Below are 19,606 nucleotides of genomic sequence, written 5' to 3' on the forward strand. Positions count from 1 at the left end.
CACGTGGTGCTGCTAGGCCTCCTGCAGCCATGTCTATTAAGGCCTTTGCCAGGGCTAAAGCAGCCAAATCAGCCAAATCAGCTAAATCAGTGCCTGTTAAACCACCCTCACTCAGGCCTACTTCTAGTTCACAAATGCTTACTCTGGCAGAAGATTTAATATCCTTAATTAGGGGATCCCAATCTCACCCAGACAGGGCCTCTCAGCCCCCAGAAAAGAGACCTAGAGCAGAGCCCCCCGAGCCTGTGTCCTCTGATGATTCTGCGGATGACTCAGACATTACAGACCAGCCAGAGGCTCCTTTTTCCAATTATGAAGATTCAGATGCTGAAGAATCCATTCCAGCTGCCTCTCCACCAGAGGAATTCTCCTTTGGGGAAACACTACATGCCATGAGAGAACAATTCCAATGGCAGGGACAAGATTTCTCAGATTCAAGAAAAAGGCTTAGGACTTTTCTGCACTTACCACAACATAGGCCCTTAGCTATACCTCCTGTCCTATCTGTTGTGGACGATGCATTTAATGATGTCTGCACTGCACCTGATTCTTTACCTCCAGCCCCTGCCAAACCAGATAGATTTTACAGGGTGCCAGACACTCATCACCACCTATACAAGGCCCCACTTGCAGACCCCGAAACTATATCCCAGGGACCTAAGGCAGTAGCCTCGACAACAGCAAAAAACCCTATTCCCTCTGAAAGGGAATCCAGGTCGTTAGAGAGATGGGGGAAAAAAGTCTACACCTCTGCTACTCTCTCAGCTAGAGCTTTAAACTGTCAGTTTCACATGATCCAATACCAAGAGTTTATGCTTGATCAGTTAATTAAAAAGCTGTCCTCTGATGAATCTTTAGATAAGAAATATGTATTAGATATGGTGAATAACATCCAACAGGTTAGTAACCATTCTTTAAAATGTGGCTATGATGCACTGGAGGCTTCATTTAGATCAGCCATGACGGGCACGGTGATAAGAAGGCATGCATGGTTGAAAGAACAGGTCTTACCGGATCATGTTAAAGCTAAGCTATTGGATGCTCCTATGGATAAGGCCAGTCTATTTGGGGAACCTGCCCAGCAGGTAATGAAGAAAATGGAAGAGAAGGCAAAATCTGTACAAACAGTTAAAGATTTCCTACAGTTTCAGCCCCCAAGGTTTAGCAGGAACTGGCCTGCCAAAAATTGGTCCTTTCCTGACTCCACAAGATCACAAAGGGGCAGGAACAGACGCTCTAGGGGCAGAAATCAATCCAGAGGAGGTGCCTACAGAGGACGACAGTGGCAAGGCAATAACCGAGGCACAGACACAACCACTGCCACTGCAACAGGACAATCACAGTGACTTGGCTCTGACTCCGCCTACCAGGGAGCAAATAGCAGCACCATTAGGCGGAAAGTTAGCCTTATTCTCCAAAAACTGGCACTATATTACAAAAGACAAGTGGATTTTGCAAACCATAGACCAAGGCTACCGGTTCCACTTCCACACTTTACCAGTAAAAAGAGGAATGCCGAACCTGCCCCCAAATCAAAAAATAGAAGCCCTGCACCAGACAGCGGAATTAATAAAGATGAGAGCTGTGGAAAGGGTACCAATAACAGAACAGGGCAAAGGATTCTACTCCAGACTCTTCCTAGTTCCAAGAAAAGAGAAAAACTGGAGACCTATTCTCGACCTGTCCATCTTAAACACATACATCATTGTCCCAAAATTCAAAATGCTGACCCTACAGCAACTTCTTCCCATGCTGGGCAAGGAGTGTTGACTGGTAACTCTAGATCTCAAGGAGGCATACCTGCACGTCCCCATTCGACCAAATTGCAGAAGATACCTCAGATTTCTTGCAGGATCAGAGCATTATCAATTCTCAGCATTGCCCTTTGGCTTATCTACTGCCCAGAGTATTCACAAAATGCCTGGCATCAGTAATCACTCACTGCAGAGTACAGGGAATCCAAATTTATCCATACCTGGACGACTGCCTGTTACAAGCGGACAACAAAAGCAAGCTGACAACAGATTTACAAAGGGTCATTTACTTGCTACAAGCCCTGGGATACACAGTCAATTTACAAAAGTCAAGGCTGATACCATCCCAGACAAGAACTTTCTTGGGCGCGGAATTGGACACAGTAAAACAGATGGCATTCCTAACTGCAGAAAAACAAAAAGAGCTCCCTCTTTACTTCTTGGCATTGACAAAGCAGAACAAACTAACAGCAAGAAAAGTTCTGCAGGCCTTGGGCTTCATGGCATCATGCATAATCTTGGTCCCACATGCCAGACTGCATATGAGAAAGTTACAGTGGTACCTAAAGAATTTATGGTCTCAACACAGGCACAGCTTAGAAACAGAAATACCACTAATCCCATGCTTAAAACAGGAGTTCCTATGGTGGGCTCGGGCATGCCAGTCAAACCCAGGCTTACCCTTCCACAACTTTCGAGCAAACCAAACCATCACAACGAACGCCTCAGACCTAGGATGGGGGGCACACATGCTGGACAAATGCGTACAAGGACTGTGGACCTAGGACCAGCTGCACCTGCTCATAAACCAAAAAGAAATGCTGGCAGTAAAACTGGCAATCCTAAAATTCAGACCATTCCTCAAAGAAGGCCATCTGATGATAAGGACAGACAACACCACAGTCATGTGGTACATCAACAAACAGTGAGGCACTCATTCTTACCCCCTATGCAGAATGACTTTGGACCTTTGGAATCTGGCTCTCAGCTACAACATCCAGTTACAGGCAATATTTGTACCGGGAAAAGAGAACACCCTAGCAGACATTTTAAGCAGAACCACCTCGGATGCTCACGAATGGATGCTACATCCGGACATCTTCAAGGCCATCACAAAGAAATGGGGAATGCCACAAATAGATCTATTCGCTTCCCCACAAAATCACCAGCTCAAAAAATTCTGCACAAGGACATTCCACCCACTTGCATGGAAGGTGGACTCTCTATCCTTCAGCTGGAAAGGCCTGACAGCATATGCATTTCCACCTCTTCCCTTGATGCACAAGGTACTACTGAAAATCAAGGAGGAACGTCCAAGGATAATTCTGATAGCTCCGAACTGGCCAAGACAACACTGGTACCCATTGCTGAGGACCATGTCTCGGGAGAAAATGTGGTCAATACCCCTGATGCCTCTGATGTTAACTCAGAACAACTACAACATCATACATCCAAACCTAAAAACCTTGCAACTGACTGCCTGGAACATCACATAGCAGTAACTAACCCAGACCTTTCACAAAGGGTTAAAGACATTATCCTTGAAGCCCGCAGACCTTCAACAAGAAGGAACTATGCAGGAAAATGGAAAAGGTTCGTCATTTGGAGTACTGAAAGAGGAAAAGATGTGTCGAACATAGATATTGCTAACATTCTGGAGTACTTGGCAGAGCTTCTACATACAGGCCTGTCCTATTCCTCCATCAAGATACATGCATCAGCTATTTCAGCAGAATACAGCTTTGATCCTCCTGTCTTTTCACATCCTCTACTCAGGCAGTTCCTCAGAGGGATCAAGAATGTAAAACCTCCTAGGAAACCACCATTACCAGCATGGGACTTGAATTTTGTACTAGAAAAGTTGACACTCCCTCCGTTTGAACCAGCAGCAACAGCAGATCTACAACACCTGTCATGGAAAACTGCTTTCCTACTGGCTATTACTTCAGCAAGGAGGGTTTCGGAACTACAGGCCTTAATGGCAGTGCAACCCTTCCTAATCTTCCATCAAGATAGGGTGTCCATGAGAACTAATCCTACATTTATGCCTAAGGTGGTATCCAGAGTGTCTTTAAACCAGGCAATCCACCTACCTACCTTCTTTCCCAATCCACAAAACAGAGGTGAAAGACTAATGCATACCTTGGATGTACATAGACAGTTACGCTACTACCTGGACAGAACCAAAGGTAACAGAAAAACTGACCAGCTCTTTGTAGCCTATGCAACAGGAAGGGAAGGAAAAGCAATTTCCAAACAGACAATCTCCAAATGGATAGGAAATTGCATAAGATTCTGTTACTCCTACCATGGAAAACCAATTCCACAGAACATAAGACCTCATTCTACAAGGGCTACAGCCACTACCACAGCTTTCTTAAGAGGAGTGGCAACCAAGGACATTATTGAGGTGGCTACTTGGACCTCCGTGCATACATTTGCCAAGCATTATAATTTACCTCTATATTCTAGATCCCGAGCAGGGTTTGCCACTGCTGTACTGCAAGGGATCCTGACTACACCATAATTTTTATTCCTCCTCCCCTAGTTTGGCTATGGTATTCTACCCATTTGTTATGACTGCAGATGCATCCATGAAGGACATAGTACAGTTTTGTACCTACCATAAATGTAGATGTCTGAACTGGATAGCATCTGCAGTCAGGATTACCCTCCCTCCTTCCCCTCTGTGGTACTCCTAGGGTATATACCCTCCTAATAGCTAGCTGGGGGGGGTCTCTTATGGTGTATTTGTTTGTATATATGCACATACATGTTTATTTTTTGTGTTTGCCTTCTATTATTTTGGAAACATTGGCATTTATCCAAAATTTAGCTTTCCAAGAGGGCAATTGGCATCTGGGGCAAGAAACACTGAGGAAAATGGCGTCGGCTGATGCCTTTATACCCGAAGACCAGCAGAGATGACGTCGGGTGAAGTGCGACATCAGCCGAAGCCGGACCCAGACTTTGGAATCCGGCCGACCGAAGGGCTGCCTGACGACAGGACAACCCATTTGTTATGACTGCAGATGCTGTCCAGTTCGGACATCTACATTTATGGTAGGTACAAAACTGTACTTTACTGAAAGTGCCAGTGTTCAAAATGCTCACCTTGCCTTGCAGGACCTGTTATCTTTGATTCCACAAGGAGCATTCCCTGCGCTTAAAGGACTCGTACCTTCACATCCCATAATCAGAAAGCACAGAAATTTCCTAAAAGTTGGATCGTGGACACCAGTATCAATTCAAAACCTTTCCCTTCGACTTGTCTTTTAGCTTATCCACTGCAATCAGAGTATTCACAAAGTCTTGCTTCAGTGATAGCTTCCAGGAGGACAAAGGGCATTCAAATTTTTCTCCACCTAGATGATTGCCTTATTCTAATAGTCTTACCCCAATGCAAGAGGAAAACATGACACACTGCTCCAGCGAGTAGATCTTCTAACTTGGATTAAATGATTTCTGCTACACTGCAGTCTGGCCACACTGAGGCCTGGGTGATTTCACATTAATCCTAGGTAGGCATAAATGTTCGGAGAATATGATAAACATTGTGAAGAAGCCTGGGAAACTCAGTGAAAGAAATTCATACCTAGCAGTATGGAAAAGGTTCTCTTTCTGGTGCCATTCCAAGGACCTAGACTTCAGAAAGTCTAAGATGGCATTGCTCCTTGGATACCTGTCAGACCTTTACAAATATGGTCAGTTAAAATTCAGGCTTCTGCTATTTCATTTTGCCCACCACCACCTTTTTTACTCTACACCTTCTCTAAGCAATTCTTGATAGGAGTGATTCATCTTAGTCCACCCAAGGGACAGATGGCTTCACCACTGGATCTTAACTGCATGTTAGAGAAACTGACATTTCCCCACTTTAAACCAGCAGCCTGTTGGTTCTATTCAGTTTCTTTCTTGGAAAACACTTCTTGGTGGCAGTCTCCTCAACTAGGCATGTTTTGTAATTGCAAGCATTAATGATCGAGGGACAATTTTTAGTGTTTTACAAAGATAAGGGTATTTTGTACCAATTCCTCTTTCATACCTAAAATGGTTACTGACTTGATCTTGAATCAGACCATTCAGTTCCCAATATTTTCCCCTAGGTCATAAAATTCAGGAGAGAAAACCCTGCATTCCCCGGATTTGCACAGACAGCTAAGATTTTACTTGCATTGAACAAAAGATTTCAGGAAACTGAACTAGCTGTTTGTCTATTTTACAAAAGGGAAAGAGGGGCAAACAGAACAAGCATACCCTCTCCAAGTGGCTGGGAACTCTTTTGTTTCTTTTATCTTCATAATGGAAAAAAGTACCAAACCACATTAGAACACACTCCCCTAGAGCTATGACTGCTACCAAAGCTTTCTTTATGGACATTTCCACCCAAGTCATCCTAGAGGCAGCAACCTGATCCTCTGCACACACCTGTTTCAAGCACTACATTTCAGGAATTTCATTTGCATCTGCTGCCCTGCAAGGACTGATTTCCATATAGTTAATCTACTTCCCTCCTGACTGCTTTGGGAATCTTCTCTAAACTGAAGACTGCAACAATGAATACTGTGATGAACACAGTATAGTTGTGTTCGGAATTTTCCATAACTGTAAATATTTGAGAAGTTTCATTGTTGTAGTCCATGCTTCTTGCCACTGCCCCATTCTTCTCTGACAACCTTCTGCAGGGGTTAGGGTGGCAACCATATAATTTCACCCACCCCCTCTTTTCTATTGTATCAGACATTTGCCCTTCTTTTGTGTGCCCTTCTCTCTGGAACTTTCAGATTCATAGATGAAAATATGTGGGGACCCATCCATTCATCCAGGTTCCATTTGAAATATGCTATTGAGCCACATAGTTTAACCGGCAGGGAAAGTCTGTTCTAGAGGTGAGGGAGGCACTGTGTGATAGGTATGTCTGTCTACAGTGTTTTGTTTATCTTTTGGTGAAGATTTAGGTTCCTATTTCTGGTGTTAGCACAGGTATTAGACATGCGGAAGTATAGGAGATCAAAGACGACCAGATCTCTAGTGGCTTTGTAGAGTAGGCATAAGTCTGCCCTCAAAAATTTGTATGATACTGAATAAAGGGATAGTATTTCCAGCCTCTCCTGGTAAGTGTGATTTTCTTTGAAAGGAACCTCTGTACTGAAATTTCTGTTGAGGTACATCCCAAAAGGGGAATTGTACTCATTAACTAGTCTAATCAGTGCTGAATATAAAAGAATGATAATCTCCTTAGATCTGGATGATATTCTGTTGGTAATTAGCTCTGCTAAGTAGAAGGATTTCCTGACTACTTTTTTTCACAGGATTATCAAAAGATGGGGAGTTATCAACCCACATTCCAAAATCCTACACTGTTTTCATTTTGTAGTTGTGTACTTGGCAATGCATTATGCTGAGGGTAGGGGTTGCCTACCAAATGTGATGATACTGCATATTTTAGTATTTAATTTTAACCCATCTTCAGTACACCAAGTGTTTACAAGACTGCAACAGCGACGCTACTCAAATATCTAGTTATGGTAAGTTCCAAACACAACTTTTTTTGTTCTTCTGAGAATGTAGTTTTACAGGGATCAGTCTCTTAAGCAGCAAGGCATTTTCCTGTAGTACATTTGGATGGGGATGCGTGGCTGAAATGCCATTCAGCTGCAGAAACATGTCTTGAATATTCACTGTGGGCAAAGAGACGCATTGAGCTGCATGGCCACAGCTTCAGTAAGAAAAGTGCATGTGGGCAAGGGAAATAAAGTATGTTGTGATCAATGTACAGGACATGCTTATGTAAGTGCAGAATGTAGAAATATGTTACAGCATGAGGACATGCTGCATGTTACTGTTGTCACACACATGCTCCAGTATGCGTTTTAGGTAATGTTCCCTAGACACTGTAAAGGGGGTAATGGTCCCCACACACACACATACCATTAATAAAGGCACTGCCCATTCTGTACTGCACTTTCACTGCCCCTGGCATGTCTACTGTGCAGCCTGCTACTAATGGCTGCCATACTGTCTCTGGGTGTCTTGGGGGGGCTATGGGCATTATTTTCCCTTTTGCATTGGGTTATCAAAGCTGTGTGCATGGCACTACATGCTTCTTTTTGCACACAGGGAATTGGCAACAGCCGTATGTCTATGCAACTGAATGTCACTTTAGTCATGTGTCCTCAACCAAACGTACCACTGGGAAATGTCTCACCACCTAGGAGCCTGAACCCAGTCCTATGTAGAACAAAACAAAAAATTAAAGTAGCAAAAGTTTTCTTACTTTGTTTTCTGTAGTAATTCACATGGTTTTAGTGACATCATCTGATAATAAACGTCTTTTTACAAAATTTAGAGTACGGTATAGTATGTCAGTAAGATGTCAGAAATTTTATTTATTTATTTAACATTTGTTTACCGGGGAAGTCCGACTGGGCAAATTTGCCCATTTTCAGCACAGGCCCGGAGAGAAAAAGCTCCACGTAATAACATCATAGTCAGTATTTTAAACAATAATGAAATAATCAGTAAAAAATCACATAACATATCACAGTTTGTTAGTAGTACAGCTAATAGGTATATGGTAAATAGTATAATAAATAAGATTTCTGCTTCTTTTTTCATTAGTTATTGTACTTTTCTTTAGTAGTTGTGATACAGTATAATGCATAGTTGTATGTGTCTGTACTTTGTGAGAGTAAAAAGTCCTAATATGAACTTGGTATAAGGACTTAAGTTTTGAATGCTTTCTTAGGTATGAAAGCAAAAAATGCACTTAACCACTTTAGTTGCTGCATTATTTCTCATACAAATTAATGTTGTGAAATCTTCTTAAAGAGAGTATGTTTCATATCAATTATTCATATTTGTTTTTATAGGAAGCTCTAGATGAATGCATTGCTAAAAGGATTCCAATACTTCTGTTACGAGGCCTGGTCCGTTTAGTTGTCATTGACTCGATTGCAGCATTGTTCCGCTGTGAATTTGAAGCAAAAAGCTCGTTTGCAAAAGCCAAGCATTTGCAGAAGTTTGGAGGTGCACTTGTTAGTCTCAGTAATAGATATGTGGTCCCCATTCTCTGCATCAACCAGGTAAAGAATGGAATATTTGCCTACTCTGACAGAAAACTGCTCATTGTAATAGTACATTTTTTTTCTCAGACTGTTAGAGGTAATAGAATGATGGCATACACTAAAGCTGTCTTAAACTGGTCATAATCAACATCTTCAGTATAATCAAGGAAATTTCATTTTGAATGACCTTCTGTTGTAGGTTACTTGTAGGTTTAACTGTCCATTTTCACTCTGTGCATCCCTTCTAATAATCACAAAACCTGTACTCATGGTACCATGCCCCTTGTGGCTCACAAAAGCATCCCTGTAAACTCAGAATACCACTGGTTTTGTGTCCCTGCACATGCTGTCTTGACCATCTTACAGTTGTTGAGAGTAAATGCTTGCATCCATTGTTGAACGAAAAAGTGCAGAACTTCCAAACCTAATGAGTACCAGTGTATTTACTATATGTTTAAGCAGGACCTTGATGGTTATTGTCTCTTCTGTCTTAGGCTCTCATATGATGTTCTAATGCTTTAGAATGACACCACTGCCAGTGATTTAGTAGTGTTATGTGCTTAAGACATGTGGTACTGCCTCTGCATTGGGATTTGAAAGGTAAAAGTAAGCCTGCAATCTTTTGCCGTGTGTATTTGCTCCAACAAAAGATCCTTTCCTGATTTAACTTGTTCATGCTCACTAGCATATTAAAATGGCCATTGTTAAGGTATTTCCCCAAGTGCTGCATGATTGTCACCACCAAAGCTGATTATTTCTCTCAAACATTTCTTAAGCTGATTAATAGCAGTTTTTGATGGCATATAAATACATGCCAGCATAATCTTCCTCCCTTGCCAATAGCTCCTTATTACCACAAATTTGCCATTACTTTTTTTTTATATTCTATCACTGTTGGTGCCCCTTAAGCAATCAGCATGGTTGTTTTCCTTTCTCCCTGATATTCTGCAGAATATCCTGAAATAATTTCTTTGTTAAATTCACATGCTCATTTTTTTCCAAATGTGTTTCCTGCAGCATCGCTATTTACACTGTGCATTTCTTAATATAATTAATTTATCTTTCCTTTTTGTTGATACCTGTTAAGGCAATTTACATTCCAAGATAATGTGAATAGCGCAGCCACTATGATAAAAAGCTATTGTTACCACTTAATATACATGTCTGCTTTTTGTTGTTGTTTTGAATGCATATTTCCAACTTTTGTCTTATATGAACACATTAATGTTGGCAGGATGATCCTTTATACAGTCGTTTCTTCTCATTTCCCTTTGAACCTGTCACATTTTTCAAGACTTTGTTTTAATGAAAACACTCAAAACAACAAAAAAATACATTTTCTGAACACTCCCATCCCTGTTAACTTGGAACAAACATACAAAAATGTGCACATCTTCAAAAAATGAAGTTAGCCCTCCAGATGGGAACAAATGCCCTAATTTAACAGTTGCACTCACAGGCATTACCGAACCTAAAATGAAGGTTATCCATGCTAAAGTCCATGTTACAGCCCATGTTCCCAATTACACTAATTGGTTTCTGTTCTTTTCTTATCTTTATTCCCCTCCCATATGTGAAAAACAGCTTCTATGCTTTCAGAAAACATTAACTTAGCCCTAAGGAAAAAGGCAATGGCTGTCCTTAAAACTAAATTGTATAATGTTCTATTAAATGTATTAAGTATTCAGGCTGTTAATGAGGCTACTATCTCTTCATTTCCTATAATTTCCAACTTTATTTGTTCATTGAATTGCTTGCTTTTGCACCTTTAAATTCTGCATTTCCCTCAGTAAAGAATGCTCAAAACTCTCAAGTTTAATTGGTTGCACCAGCTTGTCTCCATGTAAAAGTAGTCAGCAATGAGAAAACAAATACGGTTAAGATCTCTGCAGATGCATGAAGGAATCTTTGTAAATTTCACTCATAACAGGATATACAACTGCCTTCAGTTGCAGACTTCTTGACTACCAATGAACATTTGCTAATGGGACAAAATAAGCTAATATCTCCGTAGATTCAAGTAACTTTGCATTTTTCATGGCTTTCTCCATTGTATCTTTTTAAGCCTTCCTGCCTGCAAAAATACTTGTTTGTAGTTTAAGCCAATGGCATTAATTTAAACATCCACCCTTGTAAAAATAAGAGAAATTATCTTAATTCTACATAATCAATATACTTTTACACCCCACCCCTGGCCCCAGCATTTAAAGATCACAGCACATTAACTTAATATTGCTTCTGTCCATAGATTCATAGAATATTACTAGGCTAATGACCGGGGGGCCTAGCCAAGTTTTCCTGAAATAATAATGATGTCCTGTATCAACAGGATATTCTGGGCCAGGGATTTATAAGCTAACCCTGTCCATAAGGGATATGGGTACCAGGCCTGGTGTAAATTTCCTATTCCCCATCCACTTTTCTAGGTTGTGCTTAAACTGGGTAATAGACAAACTTAGCTTCACATGGATGGGAAACCTGTTCCATAGGGGGACAGCCTGTCAGTGCAGAAGGGGTTTGTTGTTTGGATGTTCTGTTTAAGTCACAGACAAAACTCTGGTCCCTGAATCTTGTATTTGTGGTACTCCTTGAATTAAGAATGTGTAGGAGATTCATAAGTGTGGGGTTTGTGGATGCCTTGTTAGCGAGGCATAGATCACCCCTGAGCAGTCTATAGGAGACTGAGTAGAGGGAAAGGGCTTCAAGGCAATCTGCATAAGGCAGGTTGGTTATGCCTAGTATCCTTTTTGTAAGGAACCTCTGAGGTCACTTTTTGCTGCAAATGCCTGTTAAGTTGCATTCCAGAGGGAGCATTGTACCCTATGATTAGTCTGTTAAGGGCAGAGTACAATGGGATAATGACCTCTTTGGACCTAGATGCCATGCTTTTATTTATAAGTCGCGCAACATAAAATAATTTCTTTACCACTGTCGCCACATGGTGGTCGAAGATAAGACTATTGTCTACATGCATGCACAGATCCCTGACCACTGGGTTTGACTGTAAGGGGTGTATTATCAACATGGTAATTACCGGGCTGGTTGACTTCCCAAAGGGTACAGTTATGCATTTATGAGCACTGAGATTAAGACCATGGCTTTGGCACCATTTGTTAGTCAGAGCTAGACCTCTTTGAAGAATGTTAGTATCTGCAAGGGAGTCGATAACTCCCAGCTTGCAATCATCTGCAAACTTAGTCAGCTATAAACCTTCAGCATTTGCTTCCATTTCAGAGAAATAGATGCCAAAAAACAGCGGGCCCAGTACCAAGACATTTGGGACTCCACTAGTGGGTGGCCTCACCTATTTTGATCGCCTGGGTCCTATCAGTGAGGCATTTGGCTATCCAGTGATGATGAATAGGTTTATACCCAAATTAGTGAATTTGTCTATAATGCTTGAGTGGGTTTTTTTTATCAAAAGCCTTGGCCCGGTCATGGCAAACTGTGTGTGCACAGTCTTACCTTCATCCAATACTTTGGTGACCCTCTCAAAAAGTCCACTAGATTCAATAGGCATGACCTTCCTTTAACAGAGCTGAACTGTGATGGGTCCAGTGTTTGCAGGTTACCTATATCCTCATTTATCATGTCCATGATGATTCTTTCCATGGCCTTACATATGAGGCTGGTAAGACTTATGGGCCTGAAGTTACCCGGATCAATGGTTGGACCTCCTTTCTGCAGGGGAATGACTGTAGCCATCTTCCATTCCTTGGGCATAAAACCTGACTGAAGGTTCCATTTGAAAAGTGATTCAAGTTGACCAGAGAGGTCATGTTTCATGCTATTTATTAAACATCCTGGTATGTTATTGAGGCCCATCAGTGCAGTATTTTTGGTCTTGGAAAGTGCATTGATGACCTGTTCCCTAGTAATGGCTGGGGGATTGTGTTGTGTGATATTTCCTTTAGACTATCGGGGGCGGGGGAGTTGGGGGGGGGATTTCAGCTATACTTGTCAGCAAAAAGGTTGGCAGTGGCCTCCTGTTCAGTGTGGGTGATGCCATTTACAGTACTTTCTGCACATTGTTGTGTGTTTCCTCTGAGATTACAGACATAGCCATTGAAAGCTTTGTGGCTGTCCTGTGCCTGAGAAGCTATTTTTCTCTTCATATTTAGCATTTGAAGTATTAATTAACATCTTAGCTTCCTGTTTAGGTTGGTTAGGGGGCTTTAAGTATGTATAGCTTTGTTCCTTTTATATTTGGCCAAGATTTTTTTATTTTGTTGTATAACTGATTGATATTGTGATTCCACCAGTGTGGCTTGTCTTTTGAGTTAGTCTTATTCTTAATACAAGTGAGCCAGCTCACTCTATACAGCTATCAATATGGCTGTACAAAGATTTTGTAAATAGCTCTGTGCATTTTATGGTGTTTACTAGGTTTGGGGATAATTGGAATTTAGCCAAGGTGTTGCTTACTTGAGAGAGGTTAGCCTTGGAATAGTTCCTAAAGGTTTTTGGTTTCACTGGATCCCTGAATTTAATTTTTATTTCAAGTAATACTGCCTTATGGTCAGATCTGACGAGTGAAGATATTACATTGGGTGAAGAACATTGCCCCCCCCCCCCACCACCACCATATTCGTTTGTACCCCTGGTAGGAGAGTGAACCAACTGATGTCCTTCTATTCTCATGTTGCAGTATTCATAACTGTAAGTAGGTTGCTGACCGCAGCAGTGGATATCCGGCCAGTATACGAAAGTCTTAGGAACAGGGGTACATGCAACGTTGCATGTCAGAGCCATAAACCAACGTCAGCTGTAAAAGTGACGTCTACATGTACCCACTTCAGAACTTTTCTGTCACAGTGATCTATGGACCTCTGATCGCCAGCTCCAGGAATCAGTTTGCTCGTTTGTTTCGGCTGTCTGATACAGATAAGTACCCCTTTGGGTTTTTTGTTACCTTACTTATAGCTTTTCAAATATACATGTCAGCTAGGAAGGGGAAGTGTGCTTGTGGAAGACAAATTCCACATAAGGACACGTTTGATAAGTGCTTATTCTGTTTAGGTGAAGGCCACGACCATACGGCTTGCGACGTCTGGAAGTCTTTTGCATCAAAAACGCTATGCAACTGTCTGACTGCCTTAAAACTTTACTTAGAAAACCAGAGACTCTGGCTTCTAGCATTAGGCATGGAGGGTGAGGTAGGTACCTCCAACGAGCTGCCTCTGAATAAGGCCAAGAAAGGTAGGCCTGATGCCCATGCTGCACCTCAAGAGTCCAGTGAGACTCTTGAGGCAGATGTTAGCCCATGGTCCTATCAGACATCCGTTTCACAGCTAGAACCAGGAACCATGGTGGAAGCCGGTTCGGCAGAAACCAGAGTATGTCTGCTGAGGTTGATCAGGCCATCAGCTTCTGATGCTGAGGTGGAACCACAACTTGTGGTGTCGGAGGGGCCTACTCCTGCCTTTTCATCCTCCTGGATGTCAGCTTCTAAACCAATGCATCCTTCTACTCCTCTAAAGAGGAAACGGAAATTAAAACATAGAAAAGCAGAACCAGCTCCTGGATGGGAAGCCTTTTCCCAAAATCTTTTCAGAGCCTTCCAGACCCTCAAGTCTCAGGTGCCACAACTAGCCCCTGACCTGTGCACGCCTTAGAGGATTCAGAGGAAGAACTCTCTTCTTCTGAAGAATCCTTATTTATTGTTCCCGGATTGAATCCCCCAAGGACTTCATTACTCCTGAGGAGTAGGACACTATTAGTCCTGAATCTCCAGGGGAAGAATTCTCCTTTGGGGGCACCATTTCTCTTATGAGAGAATATTTTAAATGGCAGGCCTTAGATGTTTCAGAAACTAAAAAGAGAGGCTTTGAATTACTGCAGATGGACCGGCCCTCCCAATCTGCAGTCCCTCCCCTGCTCCCAGCCTTTCATGATGCCTTTCTGGCTATATGCCACGCCCCTGATTCTCAGCCCCCAGCTTCCAAATGTTCAGATTGGTTTTATATAGTTCTTCAGGATACACAATTCTTGTTCAGGAACTCCCCCCTGCAGATCCTGCCTTCATAGCAGTGTAAGCAGATAAATCTTCCAGACAGCTACCTTCCACTTCTCTGTTTCCCACAGACAAGGACAGCAAATTTATGAATAGGCTTGGGAAGAAAGTTTATATTTCTTCCACTCTAGCCATCAGAACCCTAAATTATCTAACACACATGGCTAGGTTTTAGATACCCTATCAAAAGCCTCTGCACTTATACCAGATGTGCCAGACTCTCCTGCTAAGTCACAACTCTGCTCTCTACCGGCTCTCAGGTAATCAGGCACTCCAGCAAGTGTAGTTATGATGAGGTAGAGACATCTTCCAAATCTGCAGCCTCAGGTTTTGTCCTGAGAAGATATTCCTGGGTGAGGTTACAGCCCCTTCCCATGGAAGCCCAAACCAAATTGCTGGATGCACCACTTGATAATAAGGCTCTTTTTGGTGCAGCTTCTGCAGAGCTCCTTAAATCTGTACAGGAAAAGGGTAAGGAGTTACAAAATTTAAAACATTTGCTAGTCTACCCTATTCCTACGTACCATAGGAACTATCCTTAAAGGACCACTTTTGTTAGAAGGCAGTTGTCTCAGTCTACTGCCCCACAGGCTGGGGACCGAGACAATCTAGGAAACACTCCACTCCTAGGCCATCTCCTTCTTCTACTCCCACATCCTTTCGGAGGCAGCTTGACCCAGACAGAGCCCCTCCACTGTGACTCAAACCCGTTACCCACCTTCACTCCCCTGTCCCTCTGTCTCGCCATTTCCCTACCCTTCCGGCAGAAAATTACCTCAGAGGCTTGGGTCCTCTCCATCATTCAAAAAGGATACTTTATGACTTGGTGGACACTTCCTCCTTTTCAGGGGATACCCCAACCCACTCCAAGTCAACTTCATCTGTTTCCCCTAATTCTGGATCAGCTTCTAGCTCGGAGCACCATAGAAAAAGTACCTCTAGATCAAACAAACCAAGGGCTTTTACTCCAGGATCTTTGTGGTACCAAGAAAGGATGGTCCTTAGAAACCAATTCTGGATTAGTCAGTCCTTAATCTATTTCTCAAGGTGCCTACCTTCAAAATGCTCACCTCGCATCACCTCCTACCAAACTTTCATATCATCCCTGGATCTGAAGGGTGCCTACCTTCATATTCCCATTCACCCCAGCTACCGGAAATTCCTATGCTTTTCAATGGGTTCCTTGCATTTTCAGTTTTCAGCATTGCCATTTCAGCTCTCCACACTCCCCAGAGTATTCACAAAGTGCCTAGATCCAGTTGTCGCCCACTGCAGAAGGCAGGGCATTCAGATATACCCATACCTGGATGACCTCTTGATACTTCACCAGGACTACCACATCCTTCACCATCACCAATGCATGGTGTCCAAAACCCTGGAACACCTAGGGTTCACTGTGAACAAGGAAAAGTCTCACCTGACACCCGCCCAAGACCTGTTTTTCTTAGGGTGCAGGATAAAATCCAGCCAGATGGCAGCCTTCATTACATGTCAGAAGGTAGAAGCCCTCACCCATTACCTCCAAACACTTTTGTCTCCAAACGTCATCAGCCAGGGAATTCCTGGGAGTCGTAGGTCACATGGCTTCCTTGATACCCATGCTTCCCTTGGCAAGGCTACATATGAAGACGTTCCAATGGGTGCTGAAGAGTCGATGGAACCAACATTCCCACTCTCTTTATAGTCCCCTACCTCTCCTTCCATGCCTGAAAAAAGAACTGGAATGGTGGATTGCAGCCATCAGCCTCAGTCAGGGTATACCTGTGCAGATCCCTCCACCCTTACAACACGTCTTCACAGATGCTTCAGACCTAGGTTGGGGTCAGTTTTGCAAAACCACAACAAACAAAACAAAGTTCAGGGAGAGTGGTCCTCCCCAAGGCAAAGGGACCACATCAATATCAAAGAGATGAGGGCTCTTCTCCTAGCATTGTAAACATTCCACCAAATTCTCCTACCAGGTACCATGAAAGTAGTCACAGATAATATGACTGTCCTGTGGTATATCAACAAGCAGAGGGGGGACAAGGTTCTACCCGCTTTGCAGCTTGGCGATTCAGATTTGGTCCCTAGCAGCAAAACTACACATTCGCCTGCAACAGTGTACATTCCTTCCACAGAGAATGTGATGGCGGACACTCTCAGAAGAACCTCTGCACCCTCTCACAAATGAATGCTTCACATGAAGGTGTTTTTGGATCTTATTCACATGTAGAGTATTCCTCAGGCAGATTTGTTTGCCTCCTCCCAGAACAGGCAGATGCCTCTGTTTTGCACAAGGGATCCACATCCACACGCTTGAAAGGTGGACGCCTTCTTTTTTTCTTGGGCGGGAATGTATCTTTATGCCTTACCCCGTTCACACTGATTCAAAAAGTCCTGAAGATTCAGAGGGACAAACCAAAAATCCTGCTGGTGACTCCCTTTTGGCCAAGACAGCATTGGTTTCCCCTAATTCACCTACTAGCCAAGGGCAATCACCACAGGTTACCTCACAGATTTGACCTACTCACATAAGACAGGGGGGTCTCTCATACACCCTGAAGTGCTCAACCTCAGACTCATTCTAGGGATGATAGAGTTCTGATCCCCTTCATACACCTATATTCAGAGGATGTACTCGATGTCCTGCAGGAGGCCAGGGAACCTAGTACCAAGAGAAATTATATGTCAAAATGGAAAAAATTCTCCAGGTGATGTCAAAAGAAAAAAAAACAGGACCCTTTTCTTATTCCTGTACCTATAGTCCTTTCTTACTTGTATGAGCTTCTACATTCAGGACCGACTTACCTTACTTTACTGTTAAGGTACACTTGTCAGCTATTTCCGCCTGTCTCCCCTTGGTACCTCCTTTGGCATCCAGATTAGAGGTAAAACTATTCTTAAGAGGGGTCCTCCATATCAGATCCCCTTGTAAACCGATACCTCCTTCATGGGACCTTAATTTTGACCTTGAAAAACTCGCACTACCTCCATTTCAACCAGCTCACTTAGCATCACTGAAGCTATGTACTTGGAAAACAGTACTACTGGTAGCCCTCATGTCCGCCAGGAGAGTCTCAGAAATTCAAGCCCTGATGGCTACCCCTCCTTACCTCATCTTCCACAAGGACAGGGTCTCCCTCAGGACTAATCCTTTCTTCATGCCTAAAGTGGTTAATGAGCTGTCCTTGAATCAGACCATTAACCTTCCTGTTTTTTCCCTCAATCTCAAAATTCCTCTGAAAGAACTTTACATTCCTTGGATGTTCATAGACAACTTGGTTATTACCTGGACAAGACCAAATACATTAGAAAGTCTGACCAGCTGTCTGTCTCCTTTCACCCAAGGGCCTTGGGGAAGGCAGTCTCTAAACAGACTATATCATCACTGATTTCTAAAGCTATCTCTGCTTGTTATTCTTTTCATGGAAAAGATTTAACTACCAATGTGAGAGCTCATTCTACTAGGACAGCTGCTGCTTCAGCAGCCTTTTTTAAGGGGGGTGAACTACGCTTCGATACTGAAAGCGGCCACCTGATCCTCAGTCCATACCTTTACCAAACACTACAAGCTAGATTTGATCTCTAGAGCCAGAACTGGGTTTGCTAGGTCAATTTTACAGGGTCTCATAAACCAGGCCCCTCAACCTACCTCCCAGGCTCATACCAAAAGCTTTGGTACTCGCCCTGCAGTTGTGATACTGCAACATGAGAATAGAAGGACATAGAATAGTTGTGTAAGAACTTACCATAACCTTGGGTAGCCTTCTCTTCTATGTTGCAGTATTCAATTCCCCCCTACCCCCTCTTACTCTTTATCCATCTGGAGTGGCATTTCCCTACCTTCTCTCCATCCAAATAGGGCACAGCAACATGCACATATCTCTATTAGGCTCCTTCTGGCTTGGGGGCATATGTGGGTCTGAAAAGCTTTCCTTTCTTTGTTTCCCTGGGGTACTACTGTATGCGGCAGTCATTTCTGAAGTGGGTATGTGCAAACGTCACTGTTATAGCTGACGTCGGTTTATTGCTCTGACATGCAACGTCGCACGCACCCCTGTTCCTAAGTCTTTGGAGCATCTGTTTGTACAACATGCTATTTTTAAAGCACTGACACTATTGCTTGGGCCAAAGAACTACTGTTTCTCACTGTGTGTTAGTTGGACACCCATTTCTAGTCCTAAACCAAAAGGCAGATGCTAACACCAGTTACCACTCTAGAATGTTGCATTTGGAAGATTCTGTAATCTAGGGATGATGTAACTCTTTAGAGTACTGGTTTATCAACTGTTTAGAACTTGAGACAAGTTGCACTTTACACTTCCTAAAAAAGTGCCCGTCTCCTGAGCAGTGTCTTGTCATTATGGACACCCAGGAAGCAGTATGATGTCTGAACAGAGATCCTCTCACTCATAACCTGGCTTAATGACAAAAAGCTACTACTAAACTTCTACAAAACTAAGTCAATACTATTCTGTTTTACCTCCAAACTACAAAATGTTCCCAAAACTTTAGGTTCTCCTTAACAACACCATTGAACAAATTAACTCCTTCAGGTACCTTGGCATTTTGCTAGACCCCTTACTTTATTTCCATTTGCATCTTGATATGACCTGGAAAAGGACTCCCTGGTCTTTTGGACTAACTGTCTCCACTTTTCTGTTCAGACCAACCTGGAACTCTATGGGTAAAGGCATTCTTCTAGCCCAACTTAAATACTGCTTCACACTAGTAGTAGCTACCTCCAAAAGAAACCCCTTCACTATTCAAACAATTTCAGACTCCGTCTG

General features: G+C 42.7%; 1 protein-coding gene across 2 annotated transcripts in view; it reads left to right on the forward strand.

Annotated features, from left to right (window-relative positions):
- The window catches only part of XRCC3 (X-ray repair cross complementing 3), a 506,399-nt gene that overhangs the window by 306,939 nt on the left and 179,854 nt on the right, over positions 1–19,606 (forward strand). For both annotated transcript variants that reach the window (XM_044074505.1, XM_044074504.1), the window contains one exon: positions 8,627–8,839. In XM_044074505.1, coding sequence (XP_043930440.1) covers positions 8,627–8,839 — 213 coding nt within the window. The remainder of the gene's footprint in view (positions 1–8,626; positions 8,840–19,606) is intronic.

The sequence above is a fragment of the Protopterus annectens genome, chromosome 6.part0, assembly GCF_019279795.1.
Source record: "Protopterus annectens isolate FY-2018-M chromosome 6.part0, PAN1.0, whole genome shotgun sequence".
In the NCBI taxonomy this organism is placed as follows: Eukaryota; Metazoa; Chordata; order Ceratodontiformes; family Protopteridae; genus Protopterus; species Protopterus annectens.